The sequence below is a fragment of the Ambystoma mexicanum genome, chromosome 1p (assembly GCF_040938575.1).
Source record: "Ambystoma mexicanum isolate Mex_15411 chromosome 1p, UKY_AmexF1_1, whole genome shotgun sequence".
NCBI lineage: Eukaryota > Metazoa > Chordata > Amphibia > Caudata > Ambystomatidae > Ambystoma > Ambystoma mexicanum.
In genome coordinates this window covers 1,280,946,148-1,280,969,252 of record NC_090921.1, presented here as the reverse complement: position 1 = coordinate 1,280,969,252, position 23,105 = coordinate 1,280,946,148, and the positions used below count along the sequence as shown (strand labels likewise).

At 48.1% G+C, this 23,105-nt stretch overlaps 1 protein-coding gene across 4 annotated transcripts in view; it reads left to right on the top strand.

Moving 5' to 3' along the window:
- The window catches only part of TBC1D17 (TBC1 domain family member 17), a 743,081-nt gene that overhangs the window by 215,382 nt on the left and 504,594 nt on the right, over positions 1-23,105 (top strand). For all 4 annotated transcript variants that reach the window (XM_069605252.1, XM_069605249.1, XM_069605253.1 and 1 more), the window contains one exon: positions 15,560-15,770. In XM_069605252.1, the coding sequence (XP_069461353.1) occupies positions 15,560-15,770 (211 nt within the window). The remainder of the gene's footprint in view (positions 1-15,559; positions 15,771-23,105) is intronic.

Sequence of the window (23,105 nt, the reverse complement as noted above, 5' to 3'; positions counted from 1 at the left end):
AGCGGCATACTTCAGAACCCTATATGGCAAACGCAGTGGGAGCGTGGGGGGCAGTGATCTGGGGGGGAAGACTTCAATTGTTTACTGAACCCAAAAATAGATAGATCGGACACGAAGATAGACAGACCCACCCCAGCTGCGAGGACATTGCAATCACTATTATGTTATGTTATTTTGCACTTATATAGCGCCTTATATACCATTGGTGTGGTCTGAAGGCGCTGGTAGGTTGAACGCCCTTGGGAACCGAAGTTCAGGTCAGTAGAGAGAGTGGGGAGGGTCAAACGGCGCGTGTGCGCACCGGGTATGTGTGCAGCTGGTGCGGTATTCGTGAAATAGCTGCTTCTTAGCGGTAGGTGTGGTGGTTGATATGAGGGGTATGTGTTCGTTCTGGCAGGATTTATCCAGGCCGACTGTGGCTGCGTTAGGCCTGAGGAGAACGCCTGGCTGGGGGGTGTGTAACCAGCGGTGTTTACTTAGAGTGATGGGGAGTGAGCGAGAAGTGTTGGTATGAGAACAGTAATACCGAATGGTGTCATAATATCTCTGTGTTCTATTTGGGTGGTGATGTAGAGGAGAGAGTAAGCGTGGGGTGTGATATGGTGGGTTACATGCTCTTCCAAACGTTCCCTGCATTCCAGACCATACTGGAACCAGCCACACTTCTAAATACACATAGGCTGTTGGGTACACTTCTAAATGCAATTTTTCTCAGAGAGGCTATTGGGCACAACTTTTAAATGTCACTTTCTCAGAGAAGCTATTGGGCACAACTTCTAAATGCAGCTTTCTCAGAGAGGCTATTGGGCACAACTTCTAAATACACAAAGGCTATTGGGTATACTTCTTAATGCAACTTTTCTCAGAGCGGCTATTGGGTACACTTCTAAATACATAGAGGCTATTAGGCACAGCTTCTAAATGCAACTTTCTCAGAGAGGCTATTGGGCACAACTTCTAAATACACATAGGCTATTGGGTACACTTCTTAATGCTATTTTTCTCAGAGAGGCCATTGGGTACACTTCTAAATACATAGAGGCTATTGGGCGCAACTTCCAAATACACATAGGCTATTGGGTACACTTCTAAATGCAACTTTCTCAGAGGTAGGTGAGAGGCTATTGGGCGCAACTTCTAAATACACATAGGCTATTGGGTACACTTCTAAATGCAACTTTCTCAGAGAGGCTATTGGGCACAACTTCTAAATACACATATGCTATTGGGTACACTTCTTAATGCAACTTTTCTCAGAGAGGCTATTGGGTACACTTCTAAATAGATAGAGGCTATTGGGCGCAACTTTTAAATACACAGGCTATTGGGTACACTTCTAAATGCAACTTTCCTCGGAGAGGCTATTGGGCACAACTTCTAAATGCAACTTTCTCAGAGGCTATTGGGCACAACTTCTAAATGCAGCTTTTCTCAGAGAGGCTATTGGGCACAACTTCTAAATACACATAGGCTATTGGGTACACTTCTAAATGCAACTTTTCTCAGAGAGGCTATTGGGCACAACTTCCAAATGCAACTTTCTCAGACAGGCTATTGGGCACAACTTCTAAATGTAGCTTTTTCAGAGAGGCTATTGGGCACAACTTTTAAATAAATATGGGCTATTGGGTACACTTCTAAATGCAGCTTCCCCAGAGAGGCTATTTAGCAGATTTTGAGTTGGATGACGCATGGAGATCACGCCATGCGCAGGATAGACAATATTCACACTATGCAGCCCCTCAGAACCTACATACTAGGCTAGACTATGTGTTTGTTACACATGAACTAATGATAGAAATAGCGCAAGCAGAGTACAAGGCGAGGGTCCTTTCCGACCACTCGCTGCTGATGCTAGTATGGCAATACCGGCACCTAAGAGCAAGGATACCGACATGGCGCCTGCGAGCAGAGGCGTTGAAAGACAATGTATTTAGGGAGGACATGCGAGAGGAAATAATAAGTTATTTTGAGATAAACACTGGCAGCGTAGAGACAGTGGGCACACTGTGGGAAGCCTTTAAGGTGGTGGTGAGGGGGATAGCCATAGCTAAATCCAAAGGATTACAAGGTGGGATCTTGACCGAACTGCAAGAAGCAGAAACAGAGCTAGAAATAGCATTGAAAAGGGGAGGTAATACCAAATAAGACACTGAAGTAGTACTTGAATTACGACAGAAATGTTCGGGATACTGGGAAAGATTATGCATCCTTAACTACAAAAAGTATATAGAGAGACAGCATGCAGGAGGGGATAAACCAGGGAGAGTTCTGGCATGGCTATATAAAAACGAGACCCCTAGACCCACGATCAGAACGATAGCGAAGGATGATGGGAGCATAGTAGATACTCAAGAGGGGGTTAACCAGGAATTTGTAGATTATTATAGGCTCCTGTACGGAGACGAGGAAGGAAGCAACAGCAAATAAATAGGAGAAACGTTAGGAGATATTGGATTACTGCAGATTAGTGCGGAAGAGAGAGAGGAGCTAGACGCACCGATTACCCTAGAGGAACTTGAGGAGGTAGTGAGGCTGCTACCCACTAGTAAGACCACGGGGACGGATAGACTCCCAAGCGAATTCTATAAAACGTTCAAAAATGGGGTACTCCCCCTGCTCTTAGAGATGCTCAACGATGCATATGAGGTAGGGAAACTACCGGAGTCCCTGCGAGAAGGGGTTATTATACCACTTCCCAAACCTAATAAGCCTGGCCGTGACTGCGGCTCTTACAGGCCCTTGTCAATGTTAAATCAGGACAGTAAAATATTAACGGCGGGCTTGGCAAACAGACTGAGGAGGGTCATCAATAAGCTAATACACCCGATCAGACTGGCTATGTCTCCAATAGGAATCTATCAAACAACCTCAGGCGTCTTCACCGAGTCATTGAATATGCGAACAGAGACGCGGGTGAGATGGCGATAGTATCGCTAGATGCGATAAAGGCATTTGACTCGGTCAGATGGCCCTGGCTAATTGCGGCCCTGGCCAATTATGGCATAGATCCGGGATATCTCAAATGGGCTAAGCTATTATACAGCGCACCACTAGCCAGGGTCAAGACAGGAGCTATAATATCAGAGAGATGGCAACTCAGTAGAGGTACTAGGCAGGGATGCCCATGGTCCCTCATGCTGTATATTCTGGCCCTAGAGCCCCTGGCAATATACCTGAGGCAGCAGTATGACGTAATAGGCATCGCCATAGAAGGGGAACCGCATCTAATTTCATTGTATGCTGATGATATGTTGTTGTACTTACGCTATCCGGAAGAGAACCTCCAATACGTATTAGAAGTGATGGAGCAATTTGCGAAGCTCTCTGGCATAGCTCTGAACCCCGGAAAGTCCTGTGTATTTCCACTGGGCAGGTACAGAGGGATCCTGTTAGAGCAGTTGCCGATCCTGCAGATACCATGGGAGCTCAACACATTCAAATATCTTGGAGTAGATATATATCCTACAGTAGAAGCAGAACATAAACACAATATGGAGGAAACAGTTAAGAAAATAGAGAATAGTATGAAGTTTTGGGCGAAGCTCCCCTTGGCAATGATGGGACGGGGGGCAATGCTTAAAATGGTGGTATTGCCCAGACTGTTGCACTGCTTCGCGAACATCCCATACTTGATATCTAGAAGATTCTTTGCCAGGTTAGACAGCGTACGTAGAGAATTCCTATGGCACGGGACGAGGAACAGGGTGGCCCTACGGAAGCTACAAAATTCATATGAGAAAGGGGGCATAAAACTACCAAAATACGAAACTTACTATATAGCAAGCCAACCACAATATGTAGCTAAATGGCTCTCCGAGGAGCCGACTTTAGAATCCAGATTGTTCCAAAAGGACTGTACCCCATTCTTCATAAAAGAGGTGATATGGTTGCCCAAGTCGGAGATGGAAGGACGCCCGAGGATGATGATGCTCGGGTGGGAGATATGGAGGAGATCCTGTCAGTTAATGGAGAATCCATCCCTGTGCTCCCCGCAGATCCCACTGGTCGCTGTGGTGGGAAAAGAGAAGCAATTGGGACTAATGATTAGGAAGCACTGGGAACCGGTGGGGATAGCAACAATGGAGGATGTGTGGCAGGAGGGGAATATACGGGACTTTGAGGGGCTGGTGGAGGAAACTGGTTACATGAGGGGCAGTATATCGCGTATCATGGGGTGGTGCAGCGAATTAAAGAGACCTGGTCTGAAGTAGTGCTAGCAGAGGAACCGGACGCCACCATAGACACGATATATGACATAGCAGAGGGGGGACATGAAATATCCAGATCATATGAGATTATAATGACCAAAGTGGGGAAGGAGGTGGTGCAACTTAGACTGGACTGGGAAGAAGAAGTAGGGGCCCCAATGAGTGATGGGATGTGGGAGCGAGCTCAAGCATATCATCAAAAATTGTCAAGAAACGCCAGATTACAACAGATACAATGATATATAACTCACAGGGCGTATATATGACACCCCAAAGAATAGCCAAATTAAAAAACGCAGGACGTCAATCATGCCCCAAATGTAATGAAGAAAATGCGGGAATGGTGCACATGTTTTGGTTATGTCCAATAATAGAGAGATTCTGGGGAGAAATAGCACAGAAGATGGATGAAAAAGGGATCAAAATGGGGGTGGATACAGCATGGGCTTGCCTGATAGGAGGCTTTCCCAGACCACGTAAACTTAAGCATGTGAGCAAACTGAAAGATCTAGCGTATGTTCTAGCAAAGAGAAGAATTGCTATGGGATGGAAGACATGTTATAGACCAAGACTGGAGACGTGGTGGAAAGATCTACAAAAATGGGCAGAGGCAGAAACTACGGTGTGGCTGGAAGCGTGTAAAGGTGGGGGGGGGGGGAGGCTGGAACCTTGCTAGGTTGGAGGCAAATGATAGCTGAACTATTTGGGCCCACGCATGAAGAGTCAAGCGACCGGGATCCAACAAATATCGTTGGAGAGGAATCCCTACAACAGGATGTAGCAACGGAAAATGTGGGGGAGTAGGCTTGGTGGGGGGGAATGGGAGAAACAGTGGACTTGGATGCAGCAATGTATATTTGATTATTACTTGCACTGTAAATTTGGTTTGTATTGTTTGTTGAGATAAAATTAATAAAATTGTTTTTAAAAAAAAAGTGATAAGACACAAATGTGTAAAAGCAAACCTCTATGGAATGAGAGGGTGAAACCAAGGAAAGCTGCTTGGGTTTAGGAAATGCGTGTGTTGAGATTACACTGTGTTTAACTGCAGGTGACATGTAAGGGTGCGAGCGGATGTGCAAAAGCTGGGACGGTGGCAGCAATTCACAACGGTCCCAGGAAGTATGTGGTCCTACACCACCAGTGCAAAACAAAAATTGAACTACAAGCTGCTCCAGAGTGAGCAGATTCAGGAGTAGGAAAAGAAACAAGAAAGATCGAAGACAGAGCGTGAAAAAGGAGAACAAAAATGTTGTTTGTACTAGAATTAAAATGTTAGTATATCTGAAAACTGTTATGGTGAAGTGGAATTGACCAATGGTGTACCCCTGATGAATTTCCAGGCTATTCTGTGTTTTAAATTGTAATGTGTAGGAATGAAACATGTTGGGTATAGAATGTGAAGTTGGAATGAGTGTGAATTGTCGCATTGAGTGCGTGAGTGAAGATTTTAATTAAAATTTGAGTGGTAGCATGAATTGGTGCTACCATGTGTTGAACACCATTTTTGTCGGTCCACATTGAATTTTTTGGAAACAAACAATTGTGTAGTGTATGATAACCATGAAATATTAATACATTGAAATATTAACCATCTAAAAAAACAGTGTATGAAGATTTAATCAAAATAAAATACACTTTAGTGAGGCACATGAAAAGACGGTGGTATCTATTTTTTTTTTTTTTTATAACTCTGTTTATTGGCTTTAAACAACACAACGTAATAATAAACATGAATCATAGGCATACAGCAGATGAAGGAAACATGGCAGTATCAAAAGCGAGAAGGGCCCCGCGGGGTCAAGGGCCGTAAGACAGTTTTGAGACAAGGCAGGTAAATCATGTTATCAGAGGTACTGATCTACACCCACTGGCGGATTTCAGTGAGCATCAAGCCATTTGCCCCATATCCTTTTGAATTTGCGGGGGCAACCCTGTGTATTATAAATCCGGCGCTCTGAAGCTGCGCATCTGTCCAGTTCATTACTCCAGCGGTTCAGGCATAGTGGGTCTGGAGAGCCCCATTTAGCCGCGATAAGTCTTTTGCCTGTCCCTAACGCAATCGCCAGAAATTCTTTTTTTGTATTTTGACAGGTCTACTTCTCCCCAGATGCGCCTAAGAGTACCATTTTGGGATCCCTAAGAATTGGCGTCGCCAGGGCAGCGGAGATCGTGTTAATACAGTTCTCCCAGAAGACCTGTAGCACCTGGCAGTCCCATATCATATGGTAGAAGGTGGCTGGCTCAGTTTTGCATCTAAGGCATGTCCCATCTTCTATTCCCCACCAACGGGCCATTGCAGTACGTGAGTGATATGAGCGGTGAAGGATTCTCAATTGCATTAGTCTGAGTTTAGTTTCTATCCCAATTTCCCTGGGAGACATTAATGCATCAACCCAGTCTTCTGGTTCCAGTTGACCTACATCCCTTTCCCATTTTGCTGTGAGCCCACCAAGCTGTGCAGCCCCGAGGGCCTGATAGAGGGTGGAAGTGACCTTAGAGGAAATGCGTCTCAATGGGAGAGCAGGGGGGTATGTTTGTCGTGTCAGGGAATTGGGTGCGGATGGCGTGGGCTAGCTGCGCATGTTGAAACCGGTCCATGGGTGCCAGGTCAAATTGCTTTTGTATGGTCTCAAAGTCCAGAAGGTGCCCCCCTTGTATCACATGTGCAAGTGTGTCTATCCCCTTTGCGCACCAGTGGCCAAAAGAGCCCATTTTCACTATTTCCGGGAGGAGCGCGTTGTGCCATATGGGTTGGGACAGTGTTGGTTTTCCTTTCCAGCCTATCAGTTTGTGTGCATCCCGCCATGCACAACGGATATGGTGAGTCGTTTTTGGCAGCGTCGGGAGCTGGTTGTGGGTGGCGTATAGGATCTGCAGCGGGGTTAACGGGGCGATGGTCTACAGTTCAATACGGATGTGTGGTAGTCTGGGGTCTGCGTGTATCCAGTCGTTTACAACCCCAATCTGTGTCGCAAGGTAATACGTGCGATTGCAGGGTAAACAGATGCCTCCCCCCCATACCGATCTCTGAAGCGTGTCAAGGGCGATTCTGGATTGTTTCCCTCCCCATAACAGCTTGCAAAGGTTTCTGTCAATAAGTGCGAAGGTTTCTCGGGGGATGGTAAATGGGGCATTTTGGAGAACGTACAAAAGTCTGGGGAGGGTCATCATCTTGAATAATGCGGCTATACCCATTAGCGATAGGGGGAGTGATTGCCAGTGGGCGGTATCTCTGTTAAACCTCTCTATTACTGGTTGTAGGTTAAGTTGGAGGAACCCTTCAAGTGACGGGTCGAGCCGTATGCCCAGATATTTAAATTCCCTGATAGAGATGTGGTATGGGCAGGTCTCGGGGATCGCAGACTCGCCACCCTGGATCGGGAAGTAAATGGTTTTGGCTTCATTCACCTTAAGGCCTGCAACGTTTTGATACTCCCTAAGGATGAGGGACACAGTCTGGCATGAAGTGCTCGGGTTACCAAGGTATATGTGGAGGTCATCCGCATAGAGCGAGAGGCGGTCTTCTCCCCCCCTGGCCAGATGAATCCGGTCCAGTTGGCGTTAGCTCTGAGCTCGATTGCGAGTGGTTCGATGGCCAGGAGGAAGAGAAGCGGAGACAGCGGGCACCCCTGCCTCGTACCTCGACCCAAGGGAAATGATTTAGAGGACCTGCCGTTCACCCTTACCGTGGCCTCCGGGGATGCATAGAGAAGTTTGACCCATGATATAAATGTTTGCCTCGGGTTCATCCGAGCCATAATTGCCCACAAAGCATCCCACCCCACAGAGTCAAATGCCTTTTCAAAGTCCACCGCCAGGAGGGCTAGTGGGGCCGGTATTTCTTTGGCTCTGCTCAACGCAAGTTGGATTCTGCGTAAATTCATGCGAGTGGATTTATTGGGCATGAATCCACATTGGTCTGGATGGACGAGGGTCTCAATCACCTGCAGTAGTCTTTTAGCAAGTGTTCTGGCAAGGACCTTGGCTTCTCCATTGATCAGTGAAATGGGACGATAAGAGGCACATTCCTCTGGGGGTTTCCCAGGTTTATGTATGACTACTATGCATGCCTTCCTGAGGTCCGGGGGGAGTGTCCCTAGTTCTTTGCTGCGTAGGAACATACGTTTCCATGTCTCTGTAGGGAAATCGTTGGGACCCAGTTTTCCCGGATTGGAGCTGTGCAAGCGCCTCTTGCACCTCAGCCTCTGTGACTTCAGCATTCAGGAGATCTGATTGGTGCTGTGAGAGTTTCGGGATCTGTAATGCTCTCCCAGAGGGCACGGACAATCATAAATCACCAATGCAATTACGGAGCCAATACTTTGAACGCAAGAAGACACAATAACTTGCAACCACACGCTCTTAGAAAATAATGAGCACTTATATGGCTATTTATTCAAAGCTTAGAAGCAACCAGTGATAACATTGACATAAATCACAGAAGAAACAAAGAATTCAAAAGAAAATACATCACCGTGAGCGTAACTGGATTCCTCATCTCGCCAGAAGCGGCTGGAAGACCCCGATAACAGCCAGGCCGAGAGCACAACAGCCCACAGGTAGGCCGGACGGAAGCGTCCCCCCTCCGGCTGAAGTCTCACCTGATCGCTCAGGGGTTCCGCATATATGCACCCTTCAAAAGGGGTGGCGATTTCTCAAACCTTCTGGCAACGCACTTGCACATTGATGAGCCGCCGTTGGTTACCAGTTGGGTCAACCGACAGTAACCTCAAGGAGCAAAGTGCCTCCCTCCTCTAAAAGCAAGCACCACTGAAAACAGTCCCATAGCTCATAACAAGACATAACAAAGTTAGCTTTCCGAGCAGAAATGTCCTTGACTGCATACCAGGTTTGGAAAGCATGTTTTCTTCAGCATCGTGAATCTAGCTCTTAGCAAAATGGGTGCAGATTTTCACTGCGGCATGAAGTAAATATCCATCATGGCTCCGAGTGCTCCCAGAATGCACTGCGCATCAGCGCCACGTTTTAGCTCAAGCATAACAGGATCTCAATCCGGTCAAGGTAGCATGAGGGTTCGGATGGCGAGCTCTCAGTGGGTGGGGTATAAAGATTCTTATAGTAGGCAGTGAATGCTTCAACAATGTCAGAGTCATCTGTCAGCAATGTTCCATCTGGAGATTTTATGGCACGCACATGTCCTCTGCTTTGTTCGCGTCTCTCCAACCAGGCCAGGGTTTTATTTGCTTTGTCGCCTCGTTCATAATTTTGGCTCCGGACTAGTTGATGGGCTGTTCGGGCATTGTCCAGGGCCAGGTTGCTAAGGGTATCTTGTGCCGTGATCAGGGCCTCTTTGGCCTCTTTTGCCTCTTGGTTGCTGTGTTCTAGGATTCGCCGTTCACACTCCAGGACTCGTGCTTCTGCCTCTCTGATTTTTTGGACTTGTCGTTTCTGGTGGGCGGAAACCGCTGAGATAGCTTCTGCTCGGAGGACAGTCTTGTACGCCTCCCAGATCGAGGTTGGGCAGTCCACTGAACCTTAGTTGATTTCGAAATATTCCGTTGTCTTTATTTCCAGTTCCTCCGCAATTTCAGGGAGTCGTAGGTGATACGTGTTCAAGCGCCAGTTGCGATCCGGACATCGGCAGGCATTCTTCATGGTTAGAAGGAGCGGTGAGTGGTCCGAGATTCCCCTTGCAAGGAATTCAGCAGCTAGGAGTCTATGATGTGTGCTGCGGGGGATGAAGGCGTAGTTAATCCTGGAAAGCGAAAAAGGAAAAGCCAGCCTCGTCACTAGGAAGTGAGCGCCATGTGTCCGTCAACCCCAGGGCTTCGGCGAACATGGCGAGTGGTGTGGGGGCGGGCGGTTTCCAGATCTCCTATGAGATCTGTCGACTGAAGTCCCCACCCATCACCCACAAATCGGCCTCTTCTTCATGAAGCAAGTTCCGTAGTTCGGAGAGCAGTTCCTTCGTGAGCGTAGGGGGGGCATAGATTGCTGCAAGGCCCCATTTCTCACCCCAGATGTCGGCAAGTACCATTACGTGGCAGCCCTGGGGGGTCAGCTTTGACCTTCCTGACCTGTAGGGGGACTCACTTGTGGACAAGTATCATTGTGTCCCTGGCGCCTTTCGTGAATCAGACATGATAGGTATGCAAGTAGTTTGATCTTTTGAAAAGGTTGGTGCTCGTACCGATCAAATGTGTTTCATTTAGGAGAGCTATGTCTGGCGAGTACCGGTTGAGATACTGGAGCACCAATCTTCGCTTTATGCTGGAGCCGAGGCCATTAACGTTCCAGGACAGTAAGGATACCTTGTTGGAGTTCATTCTATCTGTGTGGGTCTCTTATCGGGGCATCTGGAAGGATCAATGGCGGTTGCGTATTTTTCGGAGGTGTGTGGAGGTATTCCTTCGGGGGAGACGTTCGGAGGTCGCCCCGTAGTGGTGTGCCCGATGACTGGATGATTTTAGTGTCAACGGTCTTGCCCGTAGACAGTGCTTGATTCTCTTGCCAGCGTTTGTCGGTATCATGCCTTCTCGTCCCATGTTTCTGATTTCTTACATTCCTAAAACTCCCCCCACCCCGTACCCCCCCCCCCCAATTGGGAGCACCTTTCGCCCAAACATTAAACTTATAACTTAATAAGCTTCCTCATTAAACTTATAACTAAAGAACTTCTTCGGGATGACCCGGACTGGGGTAGTGCCTACACCACATGATGCGTGGCGGCCCCTCGGACAGAGTTCCCGTGTTGTTGCATTGAAGGTCGGCCCCCGTATTGCTGGAGCCTCAGCCATTTTCTGTGGGGCTGTCAGATGCTGCATGGTATCTCCACCTGCACTTGTCGGGGATAGAGGGGGCGAGGGCCGCCCAGGCCTGGGTTTCTACGCAGACGGGTCAGGCGGTGTGCGTTTCGTTCTAGAGTGAGTGAGGACTCATGTTTCGAGCCAGTCCCATGCGTCTTTGGGGTTGTAAAACAGATGAGTGGTGCCCTCGTAGTGGACTTTCAGCATTGCCGGTAAGAACAGGGCATATTTGACAGACGGCGACTGGAGTTTTTTCTTGACAGAGTTGAATGACTGGCGGGCCTTTTGAACTTCCTTGGTGTAATCGGAGTAGAACCCGACCCTGTAGCCGTTGTATGTAATCGGGCCAGAGGCCCTTGCCATTTGTAGGATCGCATCGCGGTCTCCATAATTCAGCAGGTGTGCAATTATTGTCCTAGGCGGGGCTCCAGGGGTAGGTCGGCCGGTGGGTACCCTGTGTGCTCTTTCTATGGAAAATAATTTAGATAATTCTTTGGGAGTGAAGACGTGCGCCAGCCAGTCATCCAGGAACAGTTCAGCGCTGGGGCCTTCCTCCTTTTCTGGTATTCCGAGGATCCTTAGATTATTACGCCACGCTCTCCCCTCGCTGTCCTCGGCAAGGTATTCCAGCTGGGTGACTTTCTGGGTGATTGCGGCAAGTTGGTGTTCCAGCCGGTGGACAGTGTCTTCCGTAGCGGACACCCTTTGTTCCACTTCGCCGACCCTGGCTGAGAGGTTGCGTAGATCCTGTCGAATGAGGGACACTTCCATAGATAGGCCTCCCATTTTTGAGTTCCATTGATGTCCTCGAGTCCCCAATCGCTTTCATGAGGTCTGTCAAAGAGAGTGGAGGGTCGTGGGGCTCTCCGCTGGCACTTTCCTCTTCTGGGATCTGAGTCCCCTGGCGGGGGCGAGGGAGGCATCGTTGTGTAGAAGTCAATTTTGCTTGAAGGGTTTGCCTTTTTGACTTCTCCTTCCCCATGTCACAGTTGGCACGCACGGTATGGCAGAAGATCTGGGAGTTCCACGGTGTCGGGCAAGGAGGGTGGATAATGAGGCCTGGAGGGGCCCTGCGTGGGTCAGACTGTTATGTCGTAGCAGTACGAGGTATCCGTGGTGTGTCCGCGCAGGGGCGGTGCCAAAAACAATGGAGCGTGCTTCCCTCGCGTGCGGGCTTCTCTTCCGGGGCCGCCAGGCGCTTGAGGATGCTGTCGAATGTGCAGGGGAAGGCTCGCTACTGCGGTAGTGGTGCTCCACAAGAGTTGTTCTGCGTGTTGTCTGCCACCACCCCGCCCCCACCACAGCCCGAGTGTGCAGAGGCTTTGCGTGGGAAGTGGGGGAAGAAACAGTCCTCCCGGTAAATGTGTCATTGTGCCGTCGTTCTATACACTGGCGTGGCGCTAGCAAGTGTTCATCCTGACCCCATGCAGTTCCATATGTGGGCTTCACAGGCCCTGTCGCTGGTCCAAGTATATGAGGGGCCGTGAAGGAGAAGGGGAGAAAACAGGGCCAGTTCCCCGTCCACTACACACTCCTACCTCACTGTGGCAGGGTCCGCTGCCGATGTGATGTCCACCAACAGGGGAGCGCAGCACTCGGTCTTTCTGGTCGTGCCGCGGCTCAACCCTGGGTGATACAGTCTCACTGACAGGGGGGGGACAAAGGGCGGTGCCGAAGCCAGTAGAGCGTTTTCCCCTTAGATGCGGCCCCCATCTTCATAGGCCGCCAGGCTCGTGGGGGTAGTGCTGTGTGTGAGGGGGCGTCTGCTTTTGCTGCACAGGCGCCCCCCGTAGGAGCTGTTCTGAGGGTTGTCTCCTGCCGTCGCTCCCCCACCGCAGCCCGATTGTGCGCAGGTCCTGCGGAGGGGGCAGGGGAGGAATATGGCCCTCTCAATAGATGCGGGGCTTTGCCTCTGCACTGTTCTCCAGCGTAGCAATAGCCGGTATTTGTTCCCACCACATGGAGTTCTGTTCCCAGGCTTGTGGGCCCTGTTTGTTGCTGGTCCAAGTGCGTGAGGAGCCGTGGGGGGACAAAGGGGGGAAGAACCGCGCAAGCCCCCACCCCACACGCACTCCTACCTTGCTGTTGTCGGGTCCGCTGTCTACGTGTTGTCCGCCAGCGGGGGAGCGCAGCCCTCATCCCCTCTTATCGTGCTGCGGCTCGACCCCAGGCGGTGCAGTCTCGCTGACGGGGGGGGATCACCAGGGGAGGCGGGGAGTGTGGGCCCAGACCTTGGGCAGGCGGTCACGGTGGTGGTCTTCTGCTGCTTCAAGAAGGAGGGGGAGGGCCCCTCTTGTGTCCGCTACACTGCCAGGATCGAGAGGTATACAGTGTGCAAGCGGCAGCAGCCGCTCTGGTTCCAATGCCCTGTGATGTCTCCCGAATTGGGCGGGCAGGAGGGGCCGCGGTGACACCTCGCCAATGCCGGTGGAGCGCCACAGGATCTTGTTGTCCAGCCCGTCGGCGTATCCTCGGTGTATGTCCTCGTCCGGGGTCTGCCGTGTTCAGAGTGCCTCAGAGGGCGGAGGGGCGGGCAGTCACCTCGTCTCGTGCCACAATGACCGCCGATCGCCCGCCAGCAGTCTTCAAGCTGGTACCGGAGACCCCTGGTCCGGTTCGTCCCCCAAGTGCAGCGACGGCTGCTCTGATGTGACTGCTTCTGCTAATAGGCAGATGGGGTGATTTCGGAAAGCAGAAAGGGCGAAAATTAAGGATAAATGTAGCGGCCGCCGGGAGCCGGTGTGCTTAGCTGCTCATGCTTTGCCCGCGCATGCGCACAACCGGTGGTATCTATTCTAAGAATCTACAATACTATAACTTAGAAGGAATATTGGTGTAAGGTTTGAGAATTTACTGGACTCCAGAGTTGTGGTAGGGAGAGGGGAACTCTATTACATTTACTCTGGAGTTGTCCGCACGTACAAACCTTTTTGAAAGAGGTTTTAGATAGAATGGATATGGTTTTTAATATAACTATTTCTAGGAAAGCTGCAAATGTGACTTTGCTGCTGCATAGGGGAAGATGCTTAATTACAAGGGAATATAATGCATGGATAGATAAGGCCCTAGTGGTTGCTGACAAGTTGATTCTTAGAGTTTGGAAAGTAGGGCAAAACCCGTTATCGAAGATTGGTTGGTAGAAATGCAAATATTGTCAATACATGAGAAAGTATCTTTAGTAAATAAAGGTTGTGAGAACATATATCTTTCTTTTTGGAGTCCTTTCAATAACCTATATGAGTAAGTGATTTAGGGGGTGTTTGTTTTGTTTTGTTTGTTGTTTGTGTCTGCTTGTTGCTGTTTGTTCTGTGTTGTGCTTTGTTGTTTATGTGGGTTAATTTGTTATATTCTGTTCTTCACTTTTTACATGGGATTTGAGATGAACAATCGCTGTGAGGTCATTGGCTGTTACATAAGTTTGTAAGATATTTTTAGATGGTGTTGTTATGATAGCACTAAATACTAATATGTTTATACATTTCATAGTTAAGGAATGATGCTGAAATCCGTATGTAAGATGTATATTGTTGTAAAATCTAACACATATATATTAAAACATTAGAATTTCTTTTTTTAAAGAAAATAGTCTCAATGTCTGTAATTTAGATTTGGGCTGCTGTTGCTCCTGCCATGAACTGTACATATTTACTGTATGTTAAAGGTTTTATTGCTGCTATTTCTGGGAGACTCAATAAAATTGTCAGGAAAAAATGAAACTATGTAAGGGAGGCTTATAAATTGTGCACATGGCTTAGCCTTTCTTGTGTGAAACATAAACCCTTTTGGGACGTTGCCAAAATCCCAGAGCTGTTCTAAACCTTGCTTCTGCAAACCCATAAGAAAAGGATGACCGTGTCTCTGCCTCTTTCTCCAGTCAAACAAAAAAATCAAACGCTTAATTAAAAAGATAATCAGAAGGTACTGTGCAATGATGAATTTCTCTGTTTCTTGTTCTTCAAGTAGATGGGGGGGATGTCCCTTATCTCTCCTGCAACCTTGCCCAATGACTGTCAAGGCCTCTTAAATCCCTAAAGGATCACTTCTGAGTTGCGCCCCCAGGATGACTAATCTTAAGAATTCATACTCATGCATTTTATTTTTTGCTTGAATATGCGTTTAGTGCTATACTGCCTGGTATACAGTGTCTACTTAGATACATGTTTTCATTATGTGTCACCTGGAGATCTAGTTCTGTGCCCACGAGTTGTGCACTTTATGTGCTCAGCCGTTTCGGGTACATTTGGGTGTGCAGTGTATGTGTTGGTGCTTTGACTCAAATTCTTTGTGTACTGTCAGTCCACCAAATGCTCTGTACTACAGGATACACAAGGTGTACTACAAAAATGATACCTATGCATGTTTTTGTGATATTCACAGACAACCTGGAGAAATGGTATGCTGCCCGGCCTCTGACTTTCCTGCCTCTCCCATACATTGTAGTTTACACCCCGAAATCCTTTGACCTCTATCCTTTATTTCGCTGCAGTGCTTTATTGTTGTGGTTGTCCTCAATGATGACCGGCTTACTCTCCTGTTTTTGCCTTGTTAAATGAGATTGTCCTCATTTGTGTTTTCCAGCGCCAGCAGCAAAGCCGTGCAGCCGAGGGAAGTGGGCTTTCTCTCTTAATCTAACTGAGCTCAAGTCAATACGTAAGAGCAAACCTGGCCTGGGCTGGTCCTTCCTCATCTTCATCACAAAAGAGGGTGTCTCCTTCCAGGCCCTACACTTCCATCACGGCGGAACCAACGCCCTCCTCAAAGCTCTCTGCAAATATGTCATACTGGCTATGTAAGTGCTAAGCTCTGCTCTATGGGTTCTGGGCCGTGTACTTTGCTTGTATTGCCGGAAAGAAATCTTATAACACTGATGAAGGACTCGTTGGACAAAGCTCATATTACTTGCTCTACGTAGCAATGTTGGTTTCCTATATCACTTTTAGGGCACTACCGGAGTTGGCTAAAACTGCTAGGAGTCCTTTACCACTGGCATGCACTGCTGTGTCCTATAACATAGATACACTTTGCACTTCTCTGGTAATTTAGCATTGGCAAGTCACTTTTAGAGGAGGCACACAATTGGTGCCTTGTAATACTGTTGGGGCGGCTGGTAGGGCACTGGTTTGGGAACGTGCGCTCTCATGTGGTGCTTTATCACAGCTAAATACTGTGAGGAAATCAACACAGCTGTTCTTTTTAGCATGTATTAGGCTCTGCTAGTTAAAGCTTCCACTACCGCCTAGTCTAGCCCTGACACTCTACTGATAAGGTGGATCTCACACTTTCAAGGTCCTTTAGCAATGACAGATCTTTGCTCTCACTGTCAGTGTCCAAATTAACTAACCGTGGACTGCTCTGCTAGGAGGAAACTCACACTTACGGTTATCTGGCAGGACTCTAGAGGAAGGAAGGTGGCACTTTCGGCGTTCAATAGCTCTGACTGGTCACTGGCAGGAAGCATATATAGTTTGAGTCCAGTAGTGCTGATATGGCACAGCTGAGAGAATACACCCGCTGCAACCCTGATGAGTCTGCCTGGGTGACCTGAAACTTTCTCTGTCATGGCATCCTCATTAATATTCATAAACACTGAATATCTGCCTCAGTATAGAAGAACATATAAAATAGAGAATCCCCTATCACATGTTTTATTGCTTCTGTTTTTAGCAAACTAACGTAGAAGCTTTTAATTTAATTATTTCTTGAATATCCCCGTTTAAAGGAAAAAGAAGAAGGGGAAACAAACGGAAAGAAATATCACCATAAGGCAGCTAAGACGCTTGTGGGTTTAGTTTGGAGCCGTTCATTTTTGCGCTTTGTGAGCAAGTATCTCTGAACACTGACTCAAGCTTATTCATCAAGTTTTATTTTTAGAAGATCTTTTTTGTCTTTATTTCATGCAAAACTGATATTTTCTTTATAGTTTCACCCCGAATATCTGCACAGTTTTACGAGTGAGCTTCACGTGGTGGTAAAAAATCTGGGAAAAATGTCCATGCAGTCTTAATGTTCTGTCTTCCTAAGAGTCATACCATCGAGGAATGCCCTATTTGATTTTTTAAGAGGCTGAATAGATTAAGTGCAAGACATGGAGGAAATTGAGGTCCAATCAAAATTAAATATCTTTATACATTACAAGGTTTTTCAATGTTCATCCTCAAGTCAAGGGGCTGGATAGATGACTTGTCTGCCTTGCACCCTGCTGGGCTGGTTCTGACCCCATTGGGGGTCACCAGCAATGACAGCTGTATCATCATCATCAATTTTGTGGCCGTCAATGCTGCTCATTGAATACCTCCCCACCATAATTTTCAAAATTGCAGTCTGTTGGGGAGAATTCTCACTTCGAATGGATCGTGTCCTCCAACGTATTCCTCATCTATGACATGTAATGTCCACAGCTGTGCTGCTTCGGAAATCTGTTCGGCAGAGGGCGCCCTGCTTCGATGGCGTCGGTTCGATGTCCCCCGAAGGCCTACGTCGAGGGTGATGTCATCGGATGTTATTAGTAACAAGCATGGCGCCCGTAGCCTCAGTTCTATTTTTTCCGCAAACGTTTTTGCTTTGTAAAACTCAGCGCGCCTCCTGGTTACTGTTAAGTTACCGTATCATGTCTTCTTCTTCTACCCCGACGACCCTGCGGTCTGGCTTCAATAAATGTCGGGACTGTGGCTCCAAGATGTCGATTACAGGTCCTCATAGAATTTGTCTGTGGTGCCTGGGCGAAGACCACCCGACGGATGACTGCTCAAAGTGCCATTGTTGGTAACTGGAGGGATGGCCCGACTACGGCAGAACATTGGGCTCGAAATTCTAGATCAACAATGGGGGCTGTTCTGACATATAAAGTTTTCTGGGGACTACTGTTTGACTTGAGTAGGCCTAGGTCATTTCTATTATGTCAAGATAGATACAGAAACACTTTGAATGTGAAAATGCATCAAAACAAGTTTCAGACACAAATGAATTTTAAACAATCAGCTTTTTTAAATCAAGTGGTCGACGTCTAGATATTCCCCAGAAAACGTTATACGTCAGAACAGCCCCCATTGTTGATCCAAAGTGCCATTGTTGACTGCCAAGCCCTTGCGGGAACGTAAGGGGAAATTGAAGGTAGGAAGGGTGTCCCAGCCCTGTAAATCCAAGTCAGCTGGTATTTCGACCAACTAGTTGAGAGGGGACTCTCCTCGTCGGAAGAAGTCCAAGCGCTCCAGGTCCCGCAGTGGTTCGCGCCACTTGTCCTCTTCGTTGCGGCAGTACAGGAAGCAACGTCACTGTTTGCCTTCCTTGTCCTCTTCGGACGACGCCTCCTCGAAGAAGGTGACCTGCCCCACCAAGTCCTCGACCCCGGAGGAGTGGGATGCTTTCCGGGTGCAGATGTCGAAGATATTTCAATTCCAAGGCACAGTTCTGTCCGCGCCTTCTGACGAAGCTGGCAGGGAATGGTCTCGGCCGGATGCTCGCGCGCCTTCTGACCTGGGTGGACGGCTTGATGAACACTGGGAGCCTTTGAGACCCTGTTCGGACAAGGCATTGGATGTTCACCAGAGACGTGCCAGGACCAGGTCGCGGTCATGAAGTCCTCGATGTCAGGGTCCGGCTTGACGGAATTCCACAGGAGCTGATGCTGGCCCCACAGACCCTCAGCAGGAGTTCACCTCTCAACCCTAAAATAAAAGCGAAGCTGAGAACCCCAAGAAAGGGAAAGGGGAATTGGAGAAAACAACAAATGGGACACTGCTGCCCTGCAACCTTCTGGTAGGCTCTGGTATCTGTAGTAAACAAATGTGCATGGTTAATTATGTAATAGTACACATTTCCTTTCTTAAATAGTTTTTTAACATACACTAACTTCTTTACCTCTTAAACCTCTGTTAAGACTTAGAGGTTAATTATTCATGTTGAATATCCTGTAAACTGTTGTGATACTCTAATACATCTTGCCACTATGCCATTCAAGTCTCTTTAGAACTCTAAAGTAAATGACTCTTGCAAATACTTAACAGACTTAGATATTCTTCATTATTCTTCATTTAATTTAACTCTGTAAAGTCTGAGCTTAAATGCTTTAAAGGAATGCAGTCCTTTCTTGAAGTATAGAATTCCCAATAGCGTGAAAGTTACATGAAAATGGAAACTCTTAAACTTCCTTAAATGCTGCTCCTCCTGCGTGTGAGTATTTATATTTACAAGCGCTTATGCGACAAGAAAAATAAACACGCGCTTTTCAAAACTCAGAAAATAACTTTCGCTAGTTATTTTCTTGACATGCGTTTTTAAATCACGTACACGCTCACCGCACCCACGCGATTAACACGCGGCGCCACCAAGACGTGAAAAAACTGTTCTCGCACTGAAACAATCTCATGCACTGTTCATAGGCCTCACGCGCTCTTTCGCTAAATGCAACCGCGCGATTTAAACGTACCGCTGCTAAACATGAAAACCCGTACACGCGCTGAAAACAAACCCGCACTCAGTTCATATGGACTCGCGCTCTATCGCTCACCGAGCATGCGCTATTTACACGCAACGTTACTAATGTGAAAACCTGTACACGCGCTAAAAAATATCTCGCACACAATTCATCGGGACACGCGCACTATCGCAGTCCATACCCGCGCGCTGCTATAATTGACATTGCTGAAGACGAGAAGACTCGCGCACGCGCTAAACTGTTTTGAAACTTCTTTCACGCAGGTAACAAAATTAAAAACTTGCGCGCACAGTCTTTACACTTCTTTTCTCATAGTCTTAAAACTGTATGAGTTTTTTCCTCAGTAACTTTGAAATAACTTCTTAACACTTTAAGTTCCTTAGAAAATGGAAAGTCTCTGTGAAAGTCTATAAACTTTTAAAAGGAACAATCCCACCTGATGTCTTCTAGTTCTCTCAGGCACAGCAATCAATTTCCTTACTTCTTCAATAAATCTTCTGAACTCTGAAAGGCCTTACTTAAGGAGCTTAATAAATGTACAACCAGCCACTGAATTACTATGGCTGAAAGGCAGTTTAGAATCTTGCTCACCTCCCAAGAATCCAACCCATTAGCCCTTCCACCAATCAATCAAACAAACCAAACATATCATTGTTCCTTAAACCAATCAGATTAAGTTTCTTTCTCTCCATCTTGACTTGGCTTGACTTGGGCAACCACAATGTTCATTCTATGTACATACCCTTTCTAGTTACTAAACCACCTACACCAGCCAGCCCTGACACTCGAAGCCATTGAAGGTGTCGACACCATCGTCGCCATGCCCGTCAGGTACGCCTGTCTGGTTTTTGCCCCCAGTCAGGCACTCAAAGCCATCGGCGCCATTGTCAACGCTGACACTGTCAGATCCATCAATGTCATCTGGGCCAAATTTACCGGTGGAGGTCCCTGTGACTGTGGACCCTCGGAGGAAGGCTACTTCTAAGACTGTTACAGAGAAGAGGTGTACTCCTCTCCCAAGGAAGGACTTTTTAAGTCTCTCCAGGACATTTCTGAGGACAAAGAAAGGTCAGAGGAGGATATTGGGCCTTTTGGTCGGATGGAGGATCTGTGTCAGTCCTTGCATGATGCCAGTGGCCTTAACACTTCCCCTGAGATGGAATTTGGGAGGCCGGGTCTGGGGGATCATGCTGACTCCTCTTTTCAAAGATTGATGTTGAGAGTTGTGGAGTACCTGGGCTGGGCCAGGCCTCAAGTGCATCTTTGATCAAGATGAACTTGCAGATATTCTGGATCGGTGTCCGTCCACTGAACCGGTATTGCCATTTCATATGGTATTGTAAAAGAGGGTGGCTGCTACTTGGAACACCCCAGAGTGTATTCCGGCAGTGAACAAGTTGTTGAACCAGAAATACCTCCCATCCTGAAGCGACCCCAGCTACCTGACCACACACCCCACACAGGAGAGTTTGGTGGTTCAGGCCGGTACGGCCACCTTGAAGCAGGCAGCATACCCTCCTATCCCTCCTGATAAGGACGATAAGCGCATGGATGGGAAGGATGGCAAGGATGCCATGTGTGAATCCCTTCAGTCTGGGTTGGACACTGCAGATAGTATCAGCAGGTCCATGGCCACGAGCACCGTGATGCACAGAATTGCATGGCTGCGGAAGTCAGGGTTTGCACCAGATGTGCAGGCTTGTCTTCTCAGCATGCCCTTTGAAGGGTCGCATCTGTTTGGCAGCAAGGTTGACAAAAGCCTTTAGAGGTTGCAGACCTCCAAAGCAGCTGCCAAATCTTTGGGCGCAGCTGTTTGACAACCTCCGCCTTTTCGTCCTAGGGGACAGCAATGGAGGGGTTCCTTTCGCTACTACTCGTCATTTGGAAGGGCGAGAGGAATAGCCAGTCAGAGGGGCCAATGTAAGTTTCCTCATGGTGAACGAGGTAGAGGTGCCAAGGCCGCTCAAGCAGCAGCCTCTTTACCATCGGGTGCTGCCGCAGCCGCTTCAAAACCGCTCTGAGGTCTTGTCTCATTGTTCACAAGTGGGGGGTAGGCTGTCACAACATCTAGAAGAGTGGCGAGCCATTACTTCAGATGCGTGGGCTCTGGAAACAATAGCCCATGGCTACTGCCTTCCTTTTCTAAGACGGCCTCACGACAATCCACTGGGGAAGCACTCTTTAAGGGTTCCGGATCCGCTCAGGAGATTTTGACCCTGCTAGAGAAAGGCGCTATAGAACCAGAGCCCGTGGCGGAGAGGAACAAGGGTTGTTAATCCCCATATTTTTTGATTCCCAAGAAGGACGGAGGACTGAGACCCATTTTAGACTTCAGATACTTGAACAAGTTCCACAGGAAGGACAAGTTCAAGATGGTCACTCTTTCTCAGATCCTTCAGGCCCTCCAACTTCAGGATTGGTTGGTGTCATTGGACCTGCAGGATGCTTATTTTCATGTGCCGATCCATCTCAAGCACAGAAAATACCTGAGGTTCGCAGTTTGAGGCACACTATCAGTTTCAGGTCCTGCCATTCGTGTTGATCTTTGCCTGAGGGTCTTCACCAAGTTCATGGTGGTAGTGGCAGCGTATCTCAGGAGAGGGGGGAATTCACGTCTACCCCTACCTGGACAATTGGCTGATCAGGGCGCGTTCTCCCGCACAAGCCTTGGATAATCTCAGCGTCACCTGCCACTCCCTTCACAAACTGAGCTTCTCCCTCAATTTCAAGAAGTCACATATGACACCTTCCCAACAGCTCCAGTACATCGGGCTGTGTTGAACACGTCCCTGGGGATGTGCTCGCCACCCAAGGTGAGGGCTCAACACATTCTCCATATGGTCTCCAAGTTTCAACAAGACCAGACTCTTCCGGCTTTTAAATTCATAAGGTTGCTATTTCTGTATCCTGCATATTTCTGATGCCAGAGGCCCAGCTGAGAATACAATCCCTTCAGTGGGCTCTGCGCACCCAATGGTCCCAGTTCTCAGGCAAGATGTCGGCTGTCCTTCTTGTTCCCATCAGGGTCTCCCAGGACCTTCTGTGGTGGGCCAGCAAGGAAAATCTCATGAAGGGGGAGCCTTTTTGGCAACCATGGCCGAAGGTAAGGGTAGTGACGGATGCTTACCTCACAGGGTGGGGGGCTCATGCCAACGATCTGACCATCGGCGGTCGTTGGTCCCCATCAGAGTCCAAACTACACATCAATCTTTTGGATCTCAGAGCAATCAGGGTAGCACTGAAGACTTTCCTGCCGTCTGTATGGGGAAAGAATGTCCTGATAATGATGGACAACACGGTGGCCATGCATTACCTCAACAAGGGAGGAGGTGTAGGGTCACTCTCTCTGGGCAGGGAAGCAATGCAGATCTGTTTCTAGGCTATTCAAGAAGGAATCTCCCTAACAGCAGTTCACCTGGCTGGAGTGGAGAACATGGCGGTTGATGCTCTGAGCAGGCAGGGGGCAGTCTCCCACGAGTGGGAACTAGCTCAGGAAGTCCTTCAGGAGATCTTCGCCTTTTGCAGAACCCTGCAGGTGGACCTGTTCGTGACCGGTGCCAACTGGACGTGCGACAGGTGCTGCAGGGGGAATTTCCTCCGAGAGGAGATCTAGGAGACGCGTTCGTTGTGGATTTGTTGTTCACGCTTCTGTACATGTTTCCTCTGATCCCCATCATTCTGAAGTTCTGA